This window comes from Mirounga leonina, unplaced genomic scaffold (assembly GCF_011800145.1).
Source record: "Mirounga leonina isolate KUSES-001 unplaced genomic scaffold, KU_Mleo_1.0 Mir_152, whole genome shotgun sequence".
In the NCBI taxonomy this organism is placed as follows: domain Eukaryota; kingdom Metazoa; phylum Chordata; class Mammalia; order Carnivora; family Phocidae; genus Mirounga; species Mirounga leonina.
The window spans coordinates 10,553,242-10,572,580 of NW_023270380.1; the positions used below are offsets into that span (position 1 = coordinate 10,553,242).

Sequence of the window (19,339 nt, forward strand, 5' to 3'; positions counted from 1 at the left end):
CATTCTGCTAAATCACTCGGTGACATACGGTGGACATTTCCGATGTGCCCAAGGACTAAAGTGGTTAAGGTCATGCTGACTCCCAGGCTCCTCTGGGAAACATGGGCTGGTCAACCCTGTCTGCACTTCAGTTCCTATTTCTATTAACACCACATGTGGATTCGATTTAGAAACACAGCGTGATACCCATTAAATCAGGGCGCTCTCTCTATTTATGAACAGTTGAAGCAATATCTTCATTGCAGGCCACCTTTGTGGAAGAGTTTTTTAAAGTCCCTACTTCTCGAAGCCACTCCTCTCCGGGCTCAGGTCGTGAGGAAATGCCCTGGAAGGCCAGCACGACAACAGGAATGTGCCTCTGCCCGGGTGCACGAGCTCAGTGTCTCTGGGCATCTCAGCAGGTGCTCTGGAGGCTTGGGCTGTTTATCTGCTGCAAGCAGCTGAGCTGCCTCCCGTTCCTTGAGCAGAGCAGTGGAATGCGGTGGAAGAGACCCAGACCTCCGGCCACCCAGATTAGAGAGTTTTGTGCTGAGGTCCCTATATGGTTGTGTTAGCCTGAACGCCGGGCCCAAGTCTGTCTTCGTTCCTTGTTTGGGAAGCAAGTGGGAGGGAAGCAGGCCAAGGGGCTATATAACCCTTCAGCGTTCAGCTTCCCCGAACACCACCCAGAGCGGAGGAGCCCAGCCGAGCATCGTCACGGTAAGTGGCACGGACCCAGGGATGTGACTTCCGATCCCAGCAGCTCTGATATTACTCAGGACAACCAGACGTCATCTACGGAGATTTGGCTGGGCTGGCGCGCTCTGAAATCTCTGAATGAACACTGTAGTAGTGAAACGATTGTAGCTCTTAGCTCCTAATCACCTAACGTTGCAGGTGGGTGTGGGGGAGGAGGGCAAAAGGAAGACAGAATGGAATCTCTGTGTCACTCTCTTTATACTAAGTCAGCAGCCCAGATCTTGTAGGGCGTTTCAGAGATGCAATCTAGCTATTTCCAGTAAATCATATTTATTTATATTTAGACACTGGCAACTCCAGCATTTGTTTGCGGTTAGGTTTTGTGTGGGGATTTCTCACTAGACTGTGTTTCGGGTGCAGCCAAGGTGCCTCAAGGGGGTTTTAGAAGTGAACAGAGTCTACTTGGCTGGTCTTTGATGCTGACTATTTGTGCGTTTGCATCTGGGTTCCTAGGCTCTGACTGGTAGTGGGTTCTGTAGGAAAGGCATGTCTCTTGAGAATGTCTGTGAATTTATACTTCAGGATGTGCATCGCAGGGTCCACTGGTCATTTGTCACAGAGTGCAGCAGGAAACCCACTGCATCTTTCTCTGTGAATAAAGAGGGAGGGAGCAGGGCATGCATCTGACAACTGCTCGCCTCTCAGCCTATGGGAAGTCCGGTTTGCATTTCTCTCACCCTGGTGAGGCTGGCAGGACTGCGGAGCCAGCCCTGCCACCCCAGGCTGAACTTCAACTTCGCTATAAATCAGGGCTTGGCTTGCTTCAGCCCCGACTGGAGTTTTCACGCTGAAATTTTCCTTCCATTTTGTGATCCATGACTAAATATGGTTTGCTTTTCAAGACGGATGAGCTGGTGGTGGTGTTCTCCCCACCCCCCACCCCCACCCCCCACCCCCTCCCCCGCCCCGCCACTAACTACTCATTTTTGGCACAAGATGCACGCGAGGCAGTTGGAGCAACCCCCTGACCAGGGGGCAGTCCCAAAAGCAGACACTCGAGTGTGTTTTACCTAATTAGGAAATGCTTTGCTCCAAACCTCCAAACGGAGCTGCTCATTCAGGTTATAGATAAGGGTTGTAAATCACTGAGCCAGCTGCTTTCTGGGGACACAGAGACTTCTTCTCTAATGACAGTGCTCATCCGAGAGATTAGAAAATCCCTTCTGGACATTTTTTGCCAAATAAAAACACTTTTACTGAATTTTGAGATGTCTTTTCTGCATGCTTGCCGATGCTGAGGGTCAGCCTCCCTTTCCTGCAGTGTAATCAGACACTCCCCACCGCCCTCAAGCCCTCCTGGCCAAGAAGAGAGTTAGTAAGGACACGTGCACTCACGGTGATCGTCTCGTCACATTTTCAGAGTGTCCGATTTCCAAATAATTCATCCTGTTTTCAACTCTTTTGGTCTGGAAAGTCTGCTTAGCACATCCACAGGCAGCCTGCCGCTTGGAGCTGGTTGCATCTCACACATGCTTCCAGCTCTTACCGCCTGTTCTGTCTTGTCTCCTCTGCATTCCTCACTTCTCTTCCAGCTTCTGGTTCTGCGAGGACGGAAGCCAGATCACACGAATGCCCAACAGAATCCAGTGTCTGGGAAGGGAAAAGGTGGGTGGGGATGGAAAGAGCATTCTTACAAGTGGAATCCACAGGTCAAGGATCTCCATGCTATGCTTGGAAAGAAAGCAAAGACTAGAAATACAGAGATGTGGATAATGAGGATAAATATATAATGATACTAATCATCATAACTGTAACATTTATTGAGAACTCATAATGTGTATGCCACTACAAATTATTTTAAATGCTTTTTAAAAAAAATCTAACCCCCCATCATAAGAGCTCTATGTAGCATGTACTGATTTTCTTGCTGTCTTATGGAGAGGAAACTGTGACTTAGAGATTTAAATACTTTACTAAGTCACCCGGCTTCTAAAGGGTGGAGTCCGGACTCAAACCCAGGCAGTCTGACTGCAGAGCATAAGCCCATAATCATCACGCTCTGTCATCTCTGTGGTCCTAACTTTACCAGTGTTGGGATCTTGGACAAGTCACTACGATTCCTTGAGTCTTGATTTCCTTGTTTGTCGATTGCAGAGAATAGCACCTGTCCCAGATTTTAAAATGCATGGTCTCAGTTGAGGTTCATGCTCTTTGCAAAGGGTTACATGGCGTTTGGAAAGATATAGCACTGATTTCCTGGGAATGATCTGGAAGAACTCCAACTGCAAAAGCATTTTCTTTTCCTCACACCCCAGAAATTTCCTTAAAGGAATTGCCTTTTATATCTGGGTCTGGGTGTGCAGTGAGTTCACCAACTTAGAAGAATCTTCCTCAGATTGAAATCTTAAGATCTCGAAGTCGAGCAGAGAACTCTGGGTGTCCCTCTCTTTACGAGATATTTCCACCTAATTCTGCTTGGAAAAATGCAAGGGAATCTAAACTGAAAGTCAAGGAGGTAGCCAAAGGGACCTGATCTCTGATTCAACTCTCCTCCAACGCCCTGCGTGCCCGTGAGCAATATACTTCCTCTGGGTTTTCTCATTAATAAAAATGAAGGCAGTGAATGAAAACGGTCTCTCTAACAAACCTTCAATTTCCCAAATCTATAAAGTTGCTACTTTTGCTCCAACCTTTCAAATTTGGTGATAGGATCCAAGCATAAGAGTAGGATATTAAAAATATTGTTTTATTACTAAAAGAATACATGTTCAATTTAGAAAACATGATAGGACCCAGGAAAGATCATTAAAAACACAAAACCCCCCCGCTTCAAAATAATACCCATCAACGTCTTGGTAAATATAATTAATCTTTTTTCAATGCATAAAATACATTTTTAAATAGAATCATATGATGTTATTTTCTCTAATCTATCATTCTTACATGGAATATACTTTTCCCTATCCTTTATCTTTTCTAATGGCAGCAAGGTATTCTACTACCTGATGTGTAATTTATTAGACTCTCCTTCACTTGGAAGTTTAGGTTAGCTGTGATTTTTATTAATGGAGAATAACGGTGGCCCCCTAAAATTTAAAGCACCTTCTTAGAAAGTTTCAATTAGCTCTAATGGTTTTCCAAACGTAAAATAACAGTTCTCAGGTCCCAGAAGAGATTTTTCAACACTTTACATTAAACGTTTCAACATCTCAGCATTTCCAAATTTTCCCATGCTGCCCATCCCTCAAAGTCTGCCCTGTTAAGAAAATATTTAAACGTGATAACCTATCTAGAAAAATGTGTTTGGGTTGATACAGACAGCAAATGCCAGAAACTTCTTTAACATATGACAAATGACTTGTCTCTGTGAAGATCTGATCTCCTAGTCTGATATTCCCATCTGTGCTCTACAGTTGCTCATTCATTCACTTCCTTGGTCATTCTTTTTTTTTTTTTAAAGATTTTATTTATTCATTTGAGAGAGAGAGAGAGAGAGAGAACATGAGCAGGTGGTGGGGCAGAGGGAGAGGGAGAAGGAGACTCTCCGCTGAACAGGGAGCCCGACGTGGGGTCAATACCAGGATCCTGAGATCATGACCTGAGCCAAAGGCTGATGCTTAACCGACTGAGCCACCCAGGCGCCCATTGCTTGGTCATTGTTTAAAGTGCTTCTCAGATGATGGGCCAGCCACTGTGTTGGAGGCCAGTTATGAACTTGGACTTCTGAGTTGTGGCTTGTAAAAAGTTTTCAGGCTAATTAAAGTACTTTGAGATAAATGCCGTGATAAGGGCCTGTGGTGTGCGCTCTAGGAGTAGAGAGTAGGAGTGGTCAGTCAAGTGCCATGATCTTGGGATGACAGCTGGGTGGCCTTCGTCCCTGTTCCCCTAGGACCCTGTGAAGCAGCTCCATCAAAATGTGTGAAGAGGAGGACAGCACTGCCCTCGTGTGTGACAATGGCTCTGGGCTCTGTAAGGCTGGCTTTGCTGGGGACGATGCTCCCAGGGCTGTTTTCCCATCCATTGTGGGACGCCCCAGACATCAGGTGAGCAATATCGTACCATAATTACCTAACGCGATAAATATCACAACATTGACAATCACATGACAACATCGAAATGTATCAAGATAACGGCTGTGCACCTTAAACTCACACAATGTTGCACATCAAATGTATTCAATAAAAACAATTCTGATTGGAATAGAGAGAAACGGGGCTATAGACGAGGTCCCTCTATGTCTGTGTGTCCGTGGGTATCCACAGACCGTCTCTTGCTCTCTGCCCAGAAATTATGTAACCTTGTTATAAACATACCTCTGATGATTGATGTCTAGGAGTAAGTATGAATTTCATACACCATGTAGACAGATTATCTGGTGGGTGTCTATCACACATAAAGTTAACCTTTTCTCACAATTCCTTTTTGTCTCGATACGATCATTATCATCATCAGAGATACTGTGAGTTACCTAGTAATGCATACCACAGCCACTCTTTGGAAGGAAATTAAAATAAATGCCTAGATCACTCACTCTCAAAGATCTTGAGATTAGATGGAAGGAGGCATTGCTACCAAATGTAGTTTTACATATTTTAGGAGTCAGTGACATAGGGGACAGCCACCTGGTAATTTTATAGGACGTTACGTATAAACAAAATGTTGGGGGCAGCCACATGGTAAAAAGGGGAGAATTTCACCTTAGAAATTCTCCTTCGCATCAGCAATGTAGTTGCGAATTGAGCCTATCTGATTGATATTTATGGCTCCCAGTTTGGCATATAGTCATAAGAGTAAATAATAGCCTCTTCCAATGAATGAAATCTGAAATCAGCCTCTGAACTATGTGCAATGGAGGTACTTCGCACAAACCACTAGTCATGGCTCTCTAGTAACCACGACTGTTTTGCAATTCTGAAAGTCACGCCAGTGCCATTTAAAATCCCAACAATGAGAATTTCCTTTCCCTTGTTGCTTTTTTTAAGCTTCACTTTAATGATTAAAAACATACTTCCGACTAGTTTAGGCAAATGTCTTAATGTTGACTGGTATGGAGTTATTTATTAGAAATCAAGCACTGAGTGCTCATTTGCCTATATAATGCTTTTGCTTATAATGGTTAGAAAGTATTCACAAGGTGGGTGACAACTTTAACAGTATAGTTTCAAGGATTTATAAGAGGCAAAGTGCCATTTAACTTATATGTAAAATTTCATGCATTCATTTAACAAGTAATTATTGAGTGATAAGTACTTGCTGGGCAATTGGTTATAATGACGAACAAGACAAGGACAATCTCTGCCCTAACAGAGCTCAGTAAGAAACAGAGCAGATAAAAAAAATACAGTGTAAGGTTGCTTTACCCATGGGGCCCTCTGCTATTTCGAGACTGATTCAGGCCTGTTGCCCATCAACTGAGGGACGTTGCTTAAGGGCATAGTGACCATAAGACAGAATGTCAAGTTGCTGGCACCAAAAGAGGAACTTCCTATTGCAACGATTTAACCCTTTGTGATTGGATCATCATCAGTTCACAAGTTCTGGGGGCGGCTGACTCAGGCTGTGTTGAATCTTTGTAGGGAGTGATGGTGGGAATGGGACAAAAGGACAGCTACGTGGGTGACGAAGCACAAAGCAAAAGGGGAATCCTGACCCTGAAGTACCCAATAGAACACGGCATCATCACCAACTGGGACGACATGGAAAAGGTACTGGGAGCTTCTCTGTAGGTTGAGCCTTCAGGATGCATAATTTTCCATGGCCTGGTTCAAAACATCTTGCTACTGTTGAAAAAAAAAAATCCCTTGCCTAACAGGGTTTATAAACTAGTTAGAGGGAGACTGTTTGGCAGATGAGAACAGTAGCCCTTTGCCAGGGGTGGGAATTAATAGTCTGTTGGGTCAGTCAACTGGATTACCCTCCCAGGGCCCACAGCCAGGGGAATTAACTCACCCCCACCCCCCCTTGCTCACCAGCAGCAGAAAGGCTGTGCCTCCCAGGCGAGGAGAGAGGAGCCAGGCCACCTCTGCCCCATCCATGCTGGAAAGCTTTTCATTAATCACCCTGAACATTTTTTTAAGTGTTTTAGTTTTCACTATACAAGCAGGACCCATGACATTGCAGATTTGGTACATTCCTGAATGTTCCCCAGTATACTGAAGCACAAGGAACTGACAAAAATTTTTAAATATTTTAAAAAGTACCTCTCTGTGTTGCATTAAGTGAATGCTTTATCTCCCAATTTCATATAAAAGAGCTTATGGAAAGAGTTAAATCCTAGGACTTTTTTTTTTTTTTTTTAGATTGGTGAGGGGCAAATGAGGGTGGGGAGGGGAGGAGGGGCAGGGGGAGAGAGAGACTCTTAAGCAGGTTCCACACCCAGGGCGGAGCCCAGTGCAGGGCTCGATCTCTCTACCCTGAGATCATGACCTGAGCTGAAATCAAGAGTCAGATACTTAACCAACTGAGCCACCCAGGCGCCCCAAATCCTAGGATTTTAATGTTTGTTATTAGACATCATAGAAACACAAGTGATTGGAGAAAAAGCAGATAGGCTAATGAGAAAATGACATTAATTTTTTTAATGTTGCAAAATATTAGAACCACAATATCTGGACTTTTATTTGTCAGCTCCCTACACACACGCACACACACACAGTCTCACCAGTTTAAGAGAAAGAAAATAGTATTGCTAGAATTTATCAGTAATAATGCCAAGGACTCTACTTCTCTTCAACAGCATTTCATTAGGTTTGCTTTGTCTGAGATGCCGGATTTGGTTAAAGCTGCAATTTGCAGAGATGAGAAGGTATTAATAGCAGTAGGAAATACTCTAAGAGTTTCTCCATGAGGCTGGCAGCATCTCAGCTTGCATGCACCTAGAGAATTGGGATGAATAAAGCATTTCGTCATTTCTAAAACTGAAATTTAAAGTGTCTTCTGGAGAGAGAGAGAGAGAGAGGCGAGAGAGGGGGTTGGGGAGAGAGGTTTGCTGGCGGTAGGGAGGGGTTGGTTGTTTGCTCAATGTGACATTTCAGGCGGAATTTCTTGAGCACTCTGCTACTTTTATTCCATCAAAGGAGTACAACATTCAAGAGCCTTCTTTCCTTTTTAGAAACCACAACTTCAAAACCAAAGAAACTGGAACAAGATAAAGAATCTTTAAAGTCAATCTGGCTTTTGTGGATTTAATAAAACTTTTGCAAGCAGTTCTTGTTTTGTTTTGCTTTGTTTCAGTTCTGGATGAATCTAATATTCCTAGTGCTAACGAAGACTTTTCAGGCCCTTAAATATAATTAATTTGGCCCTTTTTACAATGGTCTGTTCTTTTTGGCATTGATGATTAAAGAGGATGCTCAACCATGAAGCGAACACACTCATGTCCAAGTGCATCATACAGATGCGCTATCAATAGGCACAGGCTATTTTCAAAACACCTGAAGGCCAAATATCTGCCCACGAATGGAAGGTCTGGAGCGTGTGCATGAAGGCAGGCTTCTCCTAGCCCTGGAGAGTAGAGAGGGGGACGGAGGAGGTGGAGGTGGAGACGGGGACACCTGTCTTCTTAGCATAGGTTGCAGAGGGAAATTTCCCCAAAAATATTAAAAATGGTAACTAGATTTTCAGGTCAGTTTCATTCATCTATTCATTCATTCACTCATTTGTCCCTTTTCTTGCTAAACTAAATCATTTTCCCATGAATATTAACTAAAGTAGTAGTAGGGGTAAAGATATAGTTGGCACCCAGCTGGCTCAGTCCAAAGAGCATGAGACTCCTGATCTCGGGGTTGTGAGTTCAAACTCCACATTGGGCATAGAGATTACTTTAAACAAAGGTATGGTTGATTAATAATAATAATAATATTTATTCTGGGCCAGGTGCTGGAGTAAATAGTAACTCTAGGGTTCTCGCCAAGACATACTAGTTATTTTTTTTTTTTAAGATTTTATTTATTTATTTTAGAGAGAGAGAATGAGAGACAGAGAGCATGAGAGGGAGGAGGGTCAGAGGGAGAAGCAGACTCCCCGCCGAGCAGGGAGCCCGATGCGGGACTCGATCCCAGGACTTCAGGATCATGACCTGAGCTGAAGGCAGTCGCTTAACCAACTGAGCCACCCAGGTGCCCCCATACTAGTTATTTTCATACTACCCATGGTGAGGTGAGCTGGGAAGGATTAAAATTTGCCTTAGCTTGCACAACCAAGAAGTGGTTGAGCTGGGATTTGAACCCAGATTTGATGCTAGCTAGACCCTGTGCCCTCAACCGCTAAGCCATCCTGCCCCACTGACCTGGGTTTGGGTTTTCGCTGAGTCACCTCCTTGATGTGAATCCTTGGGTAAGTTACTCATAGTCTTTGAGCTTCAGTTTCTGTGTCAGTAAAAATGTGGATATTTCGTGAGGGCTTGTAACATACTATTTGGTCCTAGTTTCAGCTAGCTCATTCTGGTCCCTTTCTGGGGGTCCGCAGCCCTCCACAACATCACCTCATTGTGTTTCTCCTTGGTCCCCCGCTAGATCTGGCACCACTCTTTCTACAATGAGCTTCGCGTTGCCCCTGAAGAGCATCCAACTCTGCTCACCGAGGCGCCCCTGAACCCCAAGGCCAACCGGGAGAAAATGACCCAGGTAAATAGCCGCTCCAGGATCCAGCACTCTGGGGCTTGGGGAGAGTCCTATTTGAAAGGGACGGGACAGGACAGCAGAGAGGAGGCCCACCCCAACAGCCCACTTGCAGACCAACAATTTTCCAGGAACTTGGGGATTCCCAAGGACAGAAACATCTTGATGGTACTCATATCCTTATGGGAGGGAACTGCCCCTTGACTCCAAAAGCAATAGGAAATTAGAATATGTAATGGGAAAGGTTGGACGTGTTAAGTTAAAAACTTCTAAGGAGAAATCATTTCAAAATGCAGGGTAACATACAGCCAGGGATCTGTTGCTTCTCAGCTATGTGAGCTTAACGAATCCACTTAATTTCTTGGATTCCTGGTTTCCTTGTCTATGTGTTGGGAATAAGACTAGTACTATTATTTTTCAAAGTGTTGATGTGAAGATCAATGAGGCAAAATGTCAAATGTGTTTTGCGGTGCCTGATATAATAAACGTTTAACAAATAATAGTTTTTATTGTCATCATTGTGACTTCTATGAAGCTCAAAGACTTTCCAGTAGGAGATCATCCATTCCACCAGCCAGACAAGCCTTCCAGTTTGGATGAACTATCAAATAAAAGCATCCAGTGTCAGCTTAATGCTTGCTATAGTGAAGCTCTGGGTTAAGTGGTTTACGTGCATTGTCTCTTTAAATCTGAACAACGTGAAGCAGATTATATTCTATAAATGAATATACAATGATATAGCTGATTATATAAATGAACAATTCAAGGATCGCATACACAAGGTGAGTGTCCCAAGGTCATACAGCTAGAAGCGGCAGAGGCTGCAGTTGACCTTGGATCTTTGGGGTCAATAAATGTAAATACTGCAGGGCCTTTTCCTCAGAAGAGCTCTGGGTTGGTGTGCTTACACCAACACACGTGCGGTCATTCTCTGCAGGGGGACCTCTGTGTGCCTGGGTGTCCCTCCATGTGGCGAGTGATGTCGTTTCTGATGGGTGTTCTTGTCCCTGGGAATGGTGTGGGGGCAGAAAAGCAGTTGGGAATCACGGTGGTCTAGCAAACGATGTCAGATATTCTGGTGGATAGACCAAGCAGGGTTTGGTGGATGGGGAAGGGGAGGCCCGTGGGCATCTCCGTGTGCACAGCCTTCTCACGAGTGACCTGCAGCGGCTCTGGTCTTGTCCCCAGACTGTGTGAGCTGAGGCACTGGTGTTCATATAGGGCCCTCTGCTACCAGTGGGCATTTCTCGTCTTCCAGGATCAAGGTCCCTTCCGCTGCAGCCAAAGTGGCCTTGGATTCTAGGGCTGACATTGACTCAACAACTACATGAAAAAATGGAACAGATGAACAGGAACCTCAGACAAATCACAGAAATGGGCTCCTTCCCAACCAGTCTGAGCTTCTGGTCAAAGGTCTCCTTCTGTAGACCAGAGAAGTCTGAACCTGAATGTCATCTTCTCTTTATCTTTTGGCTTTGATATCATGAACAGGTCCTAGGCTGCTCACACTGGGAGCTCGCCTAGTCCAGACCCCTCCGTTTACAGTTGAGTGACCAGGAAGGAAGCCCACAGTGGTCAGCTGTATACCCCCACCGGTCATGTGTGCACAGAGCCCCTTCCCTTGCCTGCACCCTCAGGGCACAGTGTCCTCTGCCCAGAGCCAGTCTATATTCTGAGCCCACCTGCAGGGGGCACTCTCTTGAACATTCTGGCCGAGACTGGCAGCAGCATCACTAACTCAGTGCTTTGGCTTGCCTTGCAGATTATGTTTGAGACTTTCAACGTCCCGGCTATGTATGTGGCTATCCAGGCAGTGCTGTCCCTCTACGCCTCTGGACGCACGACTGGTAGGCGGGAGCCCAGGTTGGGTGCACCATCCATGATGGGGTTTGATGGTTGTAAACATGGTGTTTGGACGGACTGGGGGCTGGCTAGAGCTGACAAGCCTAATGCCAGCCCACCTTGAAAAATAAGCCCTCGAGCTCTTATTTCCAGCAGGCCTTTTTCTCTCGCTCTTCCTCCTCTTTCTCTATCTTCCCCAAGCCCTGTCCTGCCTGTCCTATGCTCTCACATGCTCTCTCTCTTCTCTTTCAAATCAGAGGCTCAGAAATTCCCCTGCCACTCAGCCAGCCAGGGCCCACGCACCTGCTGCTGCGGTCACTTTCATCGTGCCCATTTGTCCCCCAGGCATCGTGCTGGACTCCGGGGACGGGGTCACCCACAATGTGCCCATCTACGAGGGCTACGCTCTGCCCCACGCCATCATGCGTCTGGACCTGGCCGGCCGTGACCTCACCGACTACCTCATGAAGATCCTGACTGAACGCGGCTACTCCTTCGTGACAACCGGTGAGATGGGTGGGAGGGAGGGCTGGGGGCGAAGGGCCCGCGTCTCCTTCACAGCGACGTGCAGGACCCTGGTGACCATCCAGGGAAACAATGGGAGGGGACCGTGCGGGTGGCAAGGCCTGACTCCAAGGCCCACAACAAAGCACGGCCTTTTTGGCTCAAAGTGATGGTTGGCGCTCTTGGAGACACCAGGGGAGGGCCCAGGGCCTGGTCCTGCCCCCGCCAGCAGGGTGACCCAACCTCACCAAACCATCTGTAGAATGGGGGGTCACCCCTCACATGATTATTGTATTGAACGACACCAAGCACGTGGAATTCCCAGCACTGAGTAATTCCACATTTGTGAGTCAGTTAGTCAATAACTGTTAGCTAGTTTGAAGGCCAACCCAGCAGAAAGCTGTTCACGTGTCTTTGGCCTCCAAGCTGGTGCTGCCCCGTCTGTATCTGCAAGAGGCGACCTCAGCTGGTGCTGGACACGTTGGGGCATCCTCAGTGCCCATGGCCCTGGCTGCCTGCCCTCCCCCCATCGAGCTGGTGGTGTCCACACGTTTCCGTGTCTGGACACGCCTGAGGTTTATTATAGACTCTGAGCTTGAGCTCTGTGGGTGTTAAATTTTCTTCTGGGGTAGGGAGTTGAATTCATTCCTATATTCCTCTTCTGCTCTCCACAAAAGAACCCCAGAAAATTTCCAAAAGGCCCCAGGGGCCTAGGTGCAGCCAACACTTAGAAGTTCAGAGTGCAGGAGTCTGAAAGGTACTGGCTGCCTGCTTCTTCCACACCTCCTTCACTATGCATCCCTGAGCCTCCTGGGCCAGGACCGGTCCTGAGCCAGGGCCTGCCTCCTTCTGGAAGGTGATGAATATGCCAGCGGTGTGAACTGGGACCTACCTGGGCTGGGCAACATGGGTCTCTGGAGCTTTTTGAAAACTGCGGGGGCCCCAAAGCATAAGACTTCCTGGTCAACTGAAAATCCAATATGACAAACTATTATAAGACAATTGTAATAGAGAGTGAATAGTTAATCCTGAAAAAAAAAAAAATCCCAAATGTAACGTATAGAAGGATGCCCTGCTCTGTGCCTTTAGCTAGCTCCTTTTCTTCCTGTCATGCATTTTCCAGACCATATTTTTGAGGAGCCTATCCCTCTGCTAGGGACAGAAGTGGCTCCCTCGAGGACCTAGAGTTTAATTCCCATCATGGATTTTGGGTTGCATGATATCGAAGTTACACATGTTTTTGAAGGAACCCTTCTTGGAGGAGAGACCCAAGTAAGGTGGGTGGATTTTTACCACCTGCACAAACCCTCATGTTTGTATCTTGACAGCTGAGCGTGAGATCGTCCGGGACATCAAGGAGAAGCTGTGCTACGTGGCTCTGGACTTTGAAAACGAGATGGCCACAGCTGCGTCGTCTTCCTCCCTTGAGAAGAGCTATGAGCTGCCCGATGGGCAGGTGATCACCATCGGGAATGAGCGCTTCCGCTGCCCGGAGACCCTGTTCCAGCCCTCCTTCATCGGTAGGCTTCAGCGTCCTGTCCCTGGGCAGGGGGGGAGCACCCTAACCCCCCGAATCCAGCCAGCCCCTGGCTCTCAGCACCCTTCTGCATGTGGGGACTTGGGCCAGGGGCCACAAGACCAAATGCATTTCTAAACCAGGGCAAAGGAAAGAGTGTCAGATTTCTAGAGAGAGCAGAAGAACGTCAGGAAAGGAGTTTTCTTTCTAAGCAAACACGGTCTACGCTGTAGTCAAGCCAAAAGCATCCTTGGTGTGGGAAGTATGGTGAAAAAATCAGATATTCTCTGTGCTGAGGACACAGTGGAGCCATCGAGGGATGGGAAGGGTGTGCTGAATCCTGAGACTTTGGGAGGAGTGCAGGGGTTGGGGGGAGAGGAAAACGGAAGAGCCCGTTCCTACGTTAGCATTGACCTTGGACAAATATTAGCATAGTTGTTTACAGAGGGTGGGTTCTGGGAGGGATGAGCCCGGGCTTGGGTCTCAGTTCTCCTGTCACGATCTCGAGAAGGTCACTCAATGTCCCCAAGCCTCCGTGTCCTCATGTATGAAATGAGGATTGTGATGGTACCTGCATCACAGGGTGGCCGTGAGAAGTACAGTGTGAGGGGCGCCTGGGTGGCTCAGTCGGTTAAGCGACTGCCTTCGGCTCAGGTCATGATCCTGGAGTCCCGGGATCGAGTCCCGCATCGGGCTCCCTGCTCAACGGGGGGATCTGCTTCTCCCTCTGACCCTCCTCCCTCTCATGCTCTCTGTCTCTCATTCTCTCTCTCGCAAATAAATAAAATCTTAAAAAAAAAAAAAAAGAAGTACAGTGTGGGACACTTAACCCAACGCCTGGCCGAAACAAACACTCAGGAACTATTAGACCTTGTTGATAATGAATAATCAGGTATCATTACAATTACATTCCAGCATCGCAAAAGGTGAAGGGCCACCTGGAGGTTCTTTTCAAAAGACCCACATCAGAAATTTTTAAAAATCCAGGCAAGCAAAACAAAACAAAACAAAACAAAACAACGAACCCCAAACACAACTATTATCAAAATTGAAGAAAAAGGAGTCTTTGTCCAAATTGGATGAATCACCTTCCCTGGGATTCGGTGCCCTTTGGCTTTGAGGGGTGCGAGCAAGAGAGCAGGCAGAGAGAGACTTGGGCTAGCCCTGAGCTATGCCTGGGCACGAGCTCTGCACCGGACCTCCTGTGGGGAGCCTGAGACTCCGCCCTTACTTGAACCCCACATAGTGGTGAGTCGGTTATCAGCCCTTGCCCCCTGGAGGTGCCGCTGCAAGGCTTCCTCACTAGATGAGAGGTGGGAGCGCATGGAGACTCTAAGGACGGGCGGTTCCCACACTGCGATGCCTACCAACTTCAGTCCAACATAAGACCCTCCAACGGCCCATGCAGCTCTTCCTGGGTTTTGCCCACCACCCAAGGATCATGGCCCATGTCTCCTTTGCAGGGATGGAGTCTGCTGGCATCCATGAAACCACCTACAACAGTATCATGAAGTGTGACATTGACATCAGGAAGGACCTCTATGCTAACAACGTCCTCTCGGGGGGTACCACCATGTACCCCGGCATTGCTGACCGCATGCAGAAGGAGATCACCGCGCTGGCGCCCAGCACCATGAAGATCAAGGTATGGTTCAGGGTCAGGTGCCACGGCTATGCTTCAGGCTATGATACCAACTCCATCACCAGACGAGACGGGCCCTTCAGAGGCCACGTCGTGCTCACGTGTGCTCGTGGTTTCCAGGGCTAAGCAGTGGGTCCATATCCACAAGTTCTGCTCTTTATAGGATTTAAGTCAGTCCAGTTCATCAGAGAAGCTAAATTATTTTGCACAAAATTTAATCTATAATTACCTTTGTCCGTCAGCTACTTTCAGGAGTGAAGTTCATCAGAGCTCCCCGTGTGAGCATAGCCCTTTATTTTTCTATTGAGATGTAACTCACATGTAACATTCTATTAGTTTCAGGTGTACAACGTAATTCAATATTTGCATATATTGTGAAATGATCCCCACAGTAAATCTAGATGATTTCCATTATATCTCTTAAAAGTAGACATGGTGTCATTTTCCCCCATCACAGAACTAGTGCATCTCACACATAAAACATTATAAAAAATCAGATGAGCCAGACGTGTTTCCAAAGAGGTTTAAATGCTGTAGATTCTAGAGCATGTACTCTTTTTCCAAAAGTGATCACAGCTCAGTGGCCAAGAATTAAGAGTGGTATCTTCAGCTCTCTGTCTGGCACTCCTTTTGATCTAGGTGCTCAGAAGCACAGAATCCCTCCACAATGACCAAGCTTGGTCCCTGAGCTACCAAAGACCCTTATGTTATGTGTTTTGAGTCCCAGTCGCAGGAACTCAGAGATTAAAAGGAGATGGTTCTTTGGAGGCAACTTACGTGTGCCTGGCGACTTCTCAAAAGCTGTTATCCCGCTCTGAAATCAGAAGCCATGCTGGGACTCTCTGACCCGTGTCCCAGGGAGCAGAAGAGAGGACACTCTGCCTGCAGTTCACACCCGCGCACGCGAGAAGTATTCAAACACATTCTCTGTTATTTGCACTCCCTTGTCCTTTTTTGAAGAGGGTTTGCCGATAAACAGAAAGAGAGCAAAGCTCTCTGCCTGCATCACAGGCTCTGAAAGACTGCATGGTAAGAGGAGAGACTGTTTCCTGAGGCTGGTGTTTCTTGAATGCTCCTCTGATCGGCTGTCTCCCCTTCTCCCTCGAACACCTGCCGGAGAGACATGCAACCAGCTCTGGGCTCACTGACAGAGCCTGCCCGGGTGGGGGTGTATTACACACGGCGGCAGCAGCCAGAGCTGGCCCGGTCCTGCTTCCCCAAACCTGGCTTCTCGAATAACACGAATGTGGAATGTGGGGCTCCCGTGTGGGGAGAGAAAACCCGTTAAAAAATCTGGGGCCGTAAGGTGATGACTTTAGGGAAAACTGAAACTGGATGGCGGGGGTTATAGGAACTCTGGACTGTCTTTTACCTACCACCTTTCTATCCAACTAAAATTACCCCCAAATGGAAAGGTTGTTTCTAAAACAAAATGAAACAAAACAAAACCACACCTGGAAGAGATCCAGGTTTGAATATCGGGTCTGACAGGTGCACAACCAGTGTGACCTACATCAGTTACGTAAACCTCTCTCAGACTCTGTTTCCCCATGGGTAACATGGCACTAATTCAATACTCTCTAAACTGGTTTGAGGTAATACATGTAAAACGCTTAGCATCGTGCTAGGCACATAGTAGGTGCTCAGTAAGTATCAGCTATGTGTATGAAAAATAAACGTTCAAACAGAGCTTGAGGGATACACAGAAATTAAACCTTTCCACCGTGGTTTTGGAAATACCTTGTCTTTTTGCCCAAGTCTCCATATTTGTCTCTACCTAAGTATCCAAGTCGGGAGCGAGATTGGGAAGTGCTCAGCTGTAGCTATGTTTTGGGGTTCCTGCGGGTAGATGGGACCCCTGGCATGAGTCAAGGAGAGCCAGCCAGGGCAGCTTACTGGGACCTACCCCAGGGAAATGGTCATCCAGCAGGGCACCCTGAGCCCTCCAGTGTGAAACAGTGCATCTCAGTGGCCTTAAACAGGTGGAAGAAGACTCATAGAGTAAGCTCGGAGACTCTCATTGGAGAGTCTCTAAATTCACTAGTCGCCTCCATTGGCTTAGGGTCAACGTGGGGTTAGGGCCAGGCGTCTGACAGCTGAGACTGTCCCCGCTGTCCATGGGACTCCTGCGAGGTCCACCCAGTCTGCACCCTGGGGGAATGCCCGGCCCTGTTCTAGCGTGCTAACGGTCCTTCTTTCTCATCCTGGCCAACAGATCATTGCCCCTCCGGAGCGCAAGTACTCCGTCTGGATCGGGGGCTCCATCCTGGCCTCTCTGTCCACCTTCCAGCAGATGTGGATCAGCAAACAGGAATATGACGAGGCCGGGCCGTCCATTGTCCACCGCAAGTGCTTCTAAAACACGTCCTTGCTCTCTGTCTCTGGCACACAACTGTGAACGTTATGTGGAGTAATGCCTTCAATTCTTTTCCAAATCATTCCTAGCCAAAGCTCTGACTTGTTACCTATGTGTTTTTTAATAAATCTGAAATATGTTACTGGTAACCTGCGGACTTGGCCTCTGATGGGCACCCTGCGGCTCCCGTTTCTGTAGGTGGACCAGTGGCTCCCCCTAGTGGTGGATCCTGGGGCACGACACCGCTAGGACGGGCTCGCTCACACTAAGCTGGGAAGTTGGACTAAATGCTGTCCGTGGAAAGAATTTGAAAATACACGGGAGATAAATGGAAACGTGGATGAAAGTGTATCAATAGGATAGCCCACCCTGACTTCACAACTTGCCGGGTCATTACATTACCTTGCTGTCTTCTAACCTCAGTACTGGGCGCCTGATGTGCAAAAACAGAATTACAATAACTGTGTATTATAGATACACAGATGTATGATTATAATATATATGAAACAGGTGAAACAATAAACATACAGATTTTCCTCGACTTGCAATGAGCGAACATCCCGACAAACCAACCATCTCCAACCTGAGTTGGAGATATCGCAAGTCGAAATGCATTTAAGGCACCTAACTACGGAACATGGTCGATGAGCCCAGCCGACCTCAAATGTCCTCAGAACACTGACAGTAGCCTCCAGATGGGCAAAACCATCTAGCACAAAGCCTGTTCTATAAAAAAACAAGTGCTGGATAGCTCATGTAATTTATGAAATACTGTAAAGTGAAAGACAGGATGACTGCATGGGTCCGAAATAGCAGGAAATGTGTTTGTCCTGGACCCTGGGAGCTGTGTTCGCTGCTCCCACCCAGTCTCAAGAGGGCGTATCTACCACACAGTGCTAGCCTGGGGAAACATGAAAATTCAAAGTACAGTTTCTACCAAATGCCTTTTGCTTTCACACCATCATAAAGTTGAAAAATCTTAAGTCGAACCATTGTAAGCTGAGGCCATCTGTAGGTGTATTAAAAGAAAGTATAGAGTCTTTCAGGGGAAGAGATTCCTAAAAGAATAAGAAACGCTGCTCTAAAATCTCATTACACATCTTGATCATCAGTTGCTTTTCTCCTGATCAGTATCTGTCTGAATAAGATGCTACAGATATATTCACACCAGAAGGGATGGGAAAGTTAACAAAAGTCTCCAAGGCCCACCTCTGTCAGTCATCACACAAAGTGTTTTATATATCTCCTCCCTCATCTGTTCTTCAGAACAAGGTGGGCACAATATTACTTTCGTGTCCGTTTTACAGATGAAAAAACAGAAATTGTTCCCTTAATATCATTATACAGAGAAGCTGTCTTCAACTTCTCCTTTACCCATTTGGCCTGGGAGGTACAAAGAAGCATAGAAACACCTTCCCTACTCATAAGGGCCTTAGTCTCAAAGCGCTTTTCTGCCCAGGCTGTTCAGTGCCCTCAGCAGCCCCCCAGCTGGGCGCTGCTTTTCTCTTGTGTGGGAAAGTCTAAGTGGGGGTCAGCAATCATTGGCTGTCCTTCGAGGGAGACGTCTCTGTCCAATGCAGCATCTGACTGCACAGATTTACCCAAGACTGCCTGTTTGGCCCAGAAAATCCAAGCTTTCCCTGGTCTTCTCTGGCCCTGTAGCTTGAGCTAATTAATATTAATGCTACAAATAATAAGAGTTGGCATGTGCTGGGTACATACCAAACCCTTTATATTAGGACCTCATGTTATCCTACGACAACCCTATGGAGTTGATATTCTTACTGCCTTTTGACGGATGGAGGACCTGAGACTCTGAGTGGTCCTACCACTGGCAGAGGGGTAACTTGACCTTGGTTCCAAGCCCAACTCTTAGCCCCTAGGCCAGTGGGTCTCAAGACGTAGGCCACACAGGTCAACTTCATTGGGGGCTCATTTTAAGTGGGCAGATCCCAAGGTCATAATCCAAACCCAGTTGAGCTAGAATCTCTAGATCCGAGGCTGGGAGCCTAAGTTTTAATCAGATTTCTCTGATGATTCCTTCGCACATCAAAATTTGAGAACCGCTGTAACATGCTATGACTGAGGGAAATTTCCCAATTGCAGATTTACATTTACCAGGCAAGGGCGCTCCATACCTACTAGAACCTAAACTTGGGCATTAGTGCACAGATAATTGTAAA

General features: G+C 46.8%; 1 protein-coding gene across 1 annotated transcript; it reads left to right on the forward strand.

Moving 5' to 3' along the window:
* Positions 1 to 438: 438 nt before the first annotated feature.
* ACTA2 (actin alpha 2, smooth muscle) lies at positions 439 to 17,305 on the forward strand. Its single transcript, XM_035008556.1, has 9 exons — positions 439 to 699; positions 4,568 to 4,721; positions 6,255 to 6,383; positions 9,192 to 9,302; positions 11,059 to 11,143; positions 11,484 to 11,645; positions 12,971 to 13,162; positions 14,622 to 14,803; positions 17,016 to 17,305. Exons 2-9 carry the CDS (start codon positions 4,593 to 4,595, stop codon positions 17,157 to 17,159), a joined length of 1,134 nt encoding a protein of 377 aa, XP_034864447.1. The 5' UTR covers positions 439 to 699; positions 4,568 to 4,592; the 3' UTR covers positions 17,160 to 17,305.
* Positions 17,306 to 19,339: the final 2,034 nt, after the last annotated feature.

Bases quoted from the DNA above. Each gene is read 5' to 3' on its own strand.
- ACTA2 (XM_035008556.1), top strand. From the start codon at position 4,593: ATGTGTGAAGAGGAGGACAGCACTGCCCTCGTGTGTGACAATGGCTCT. The intron at 9,303-11,058 runs GTAAATAGCCGC...CTTGCCTTGCAG, and splicing joins ACCGGGAGAAAATGACCCAG to ATTATGTTTGAGACTTTCAA. The intron at 14,804-17,015 runs GTATGGTTCAGG...CCTGGCCAACAG, and splicing joins CCAGCACCATGAAGATCAAG to ATCATTGCCCCTCCGGAGCG.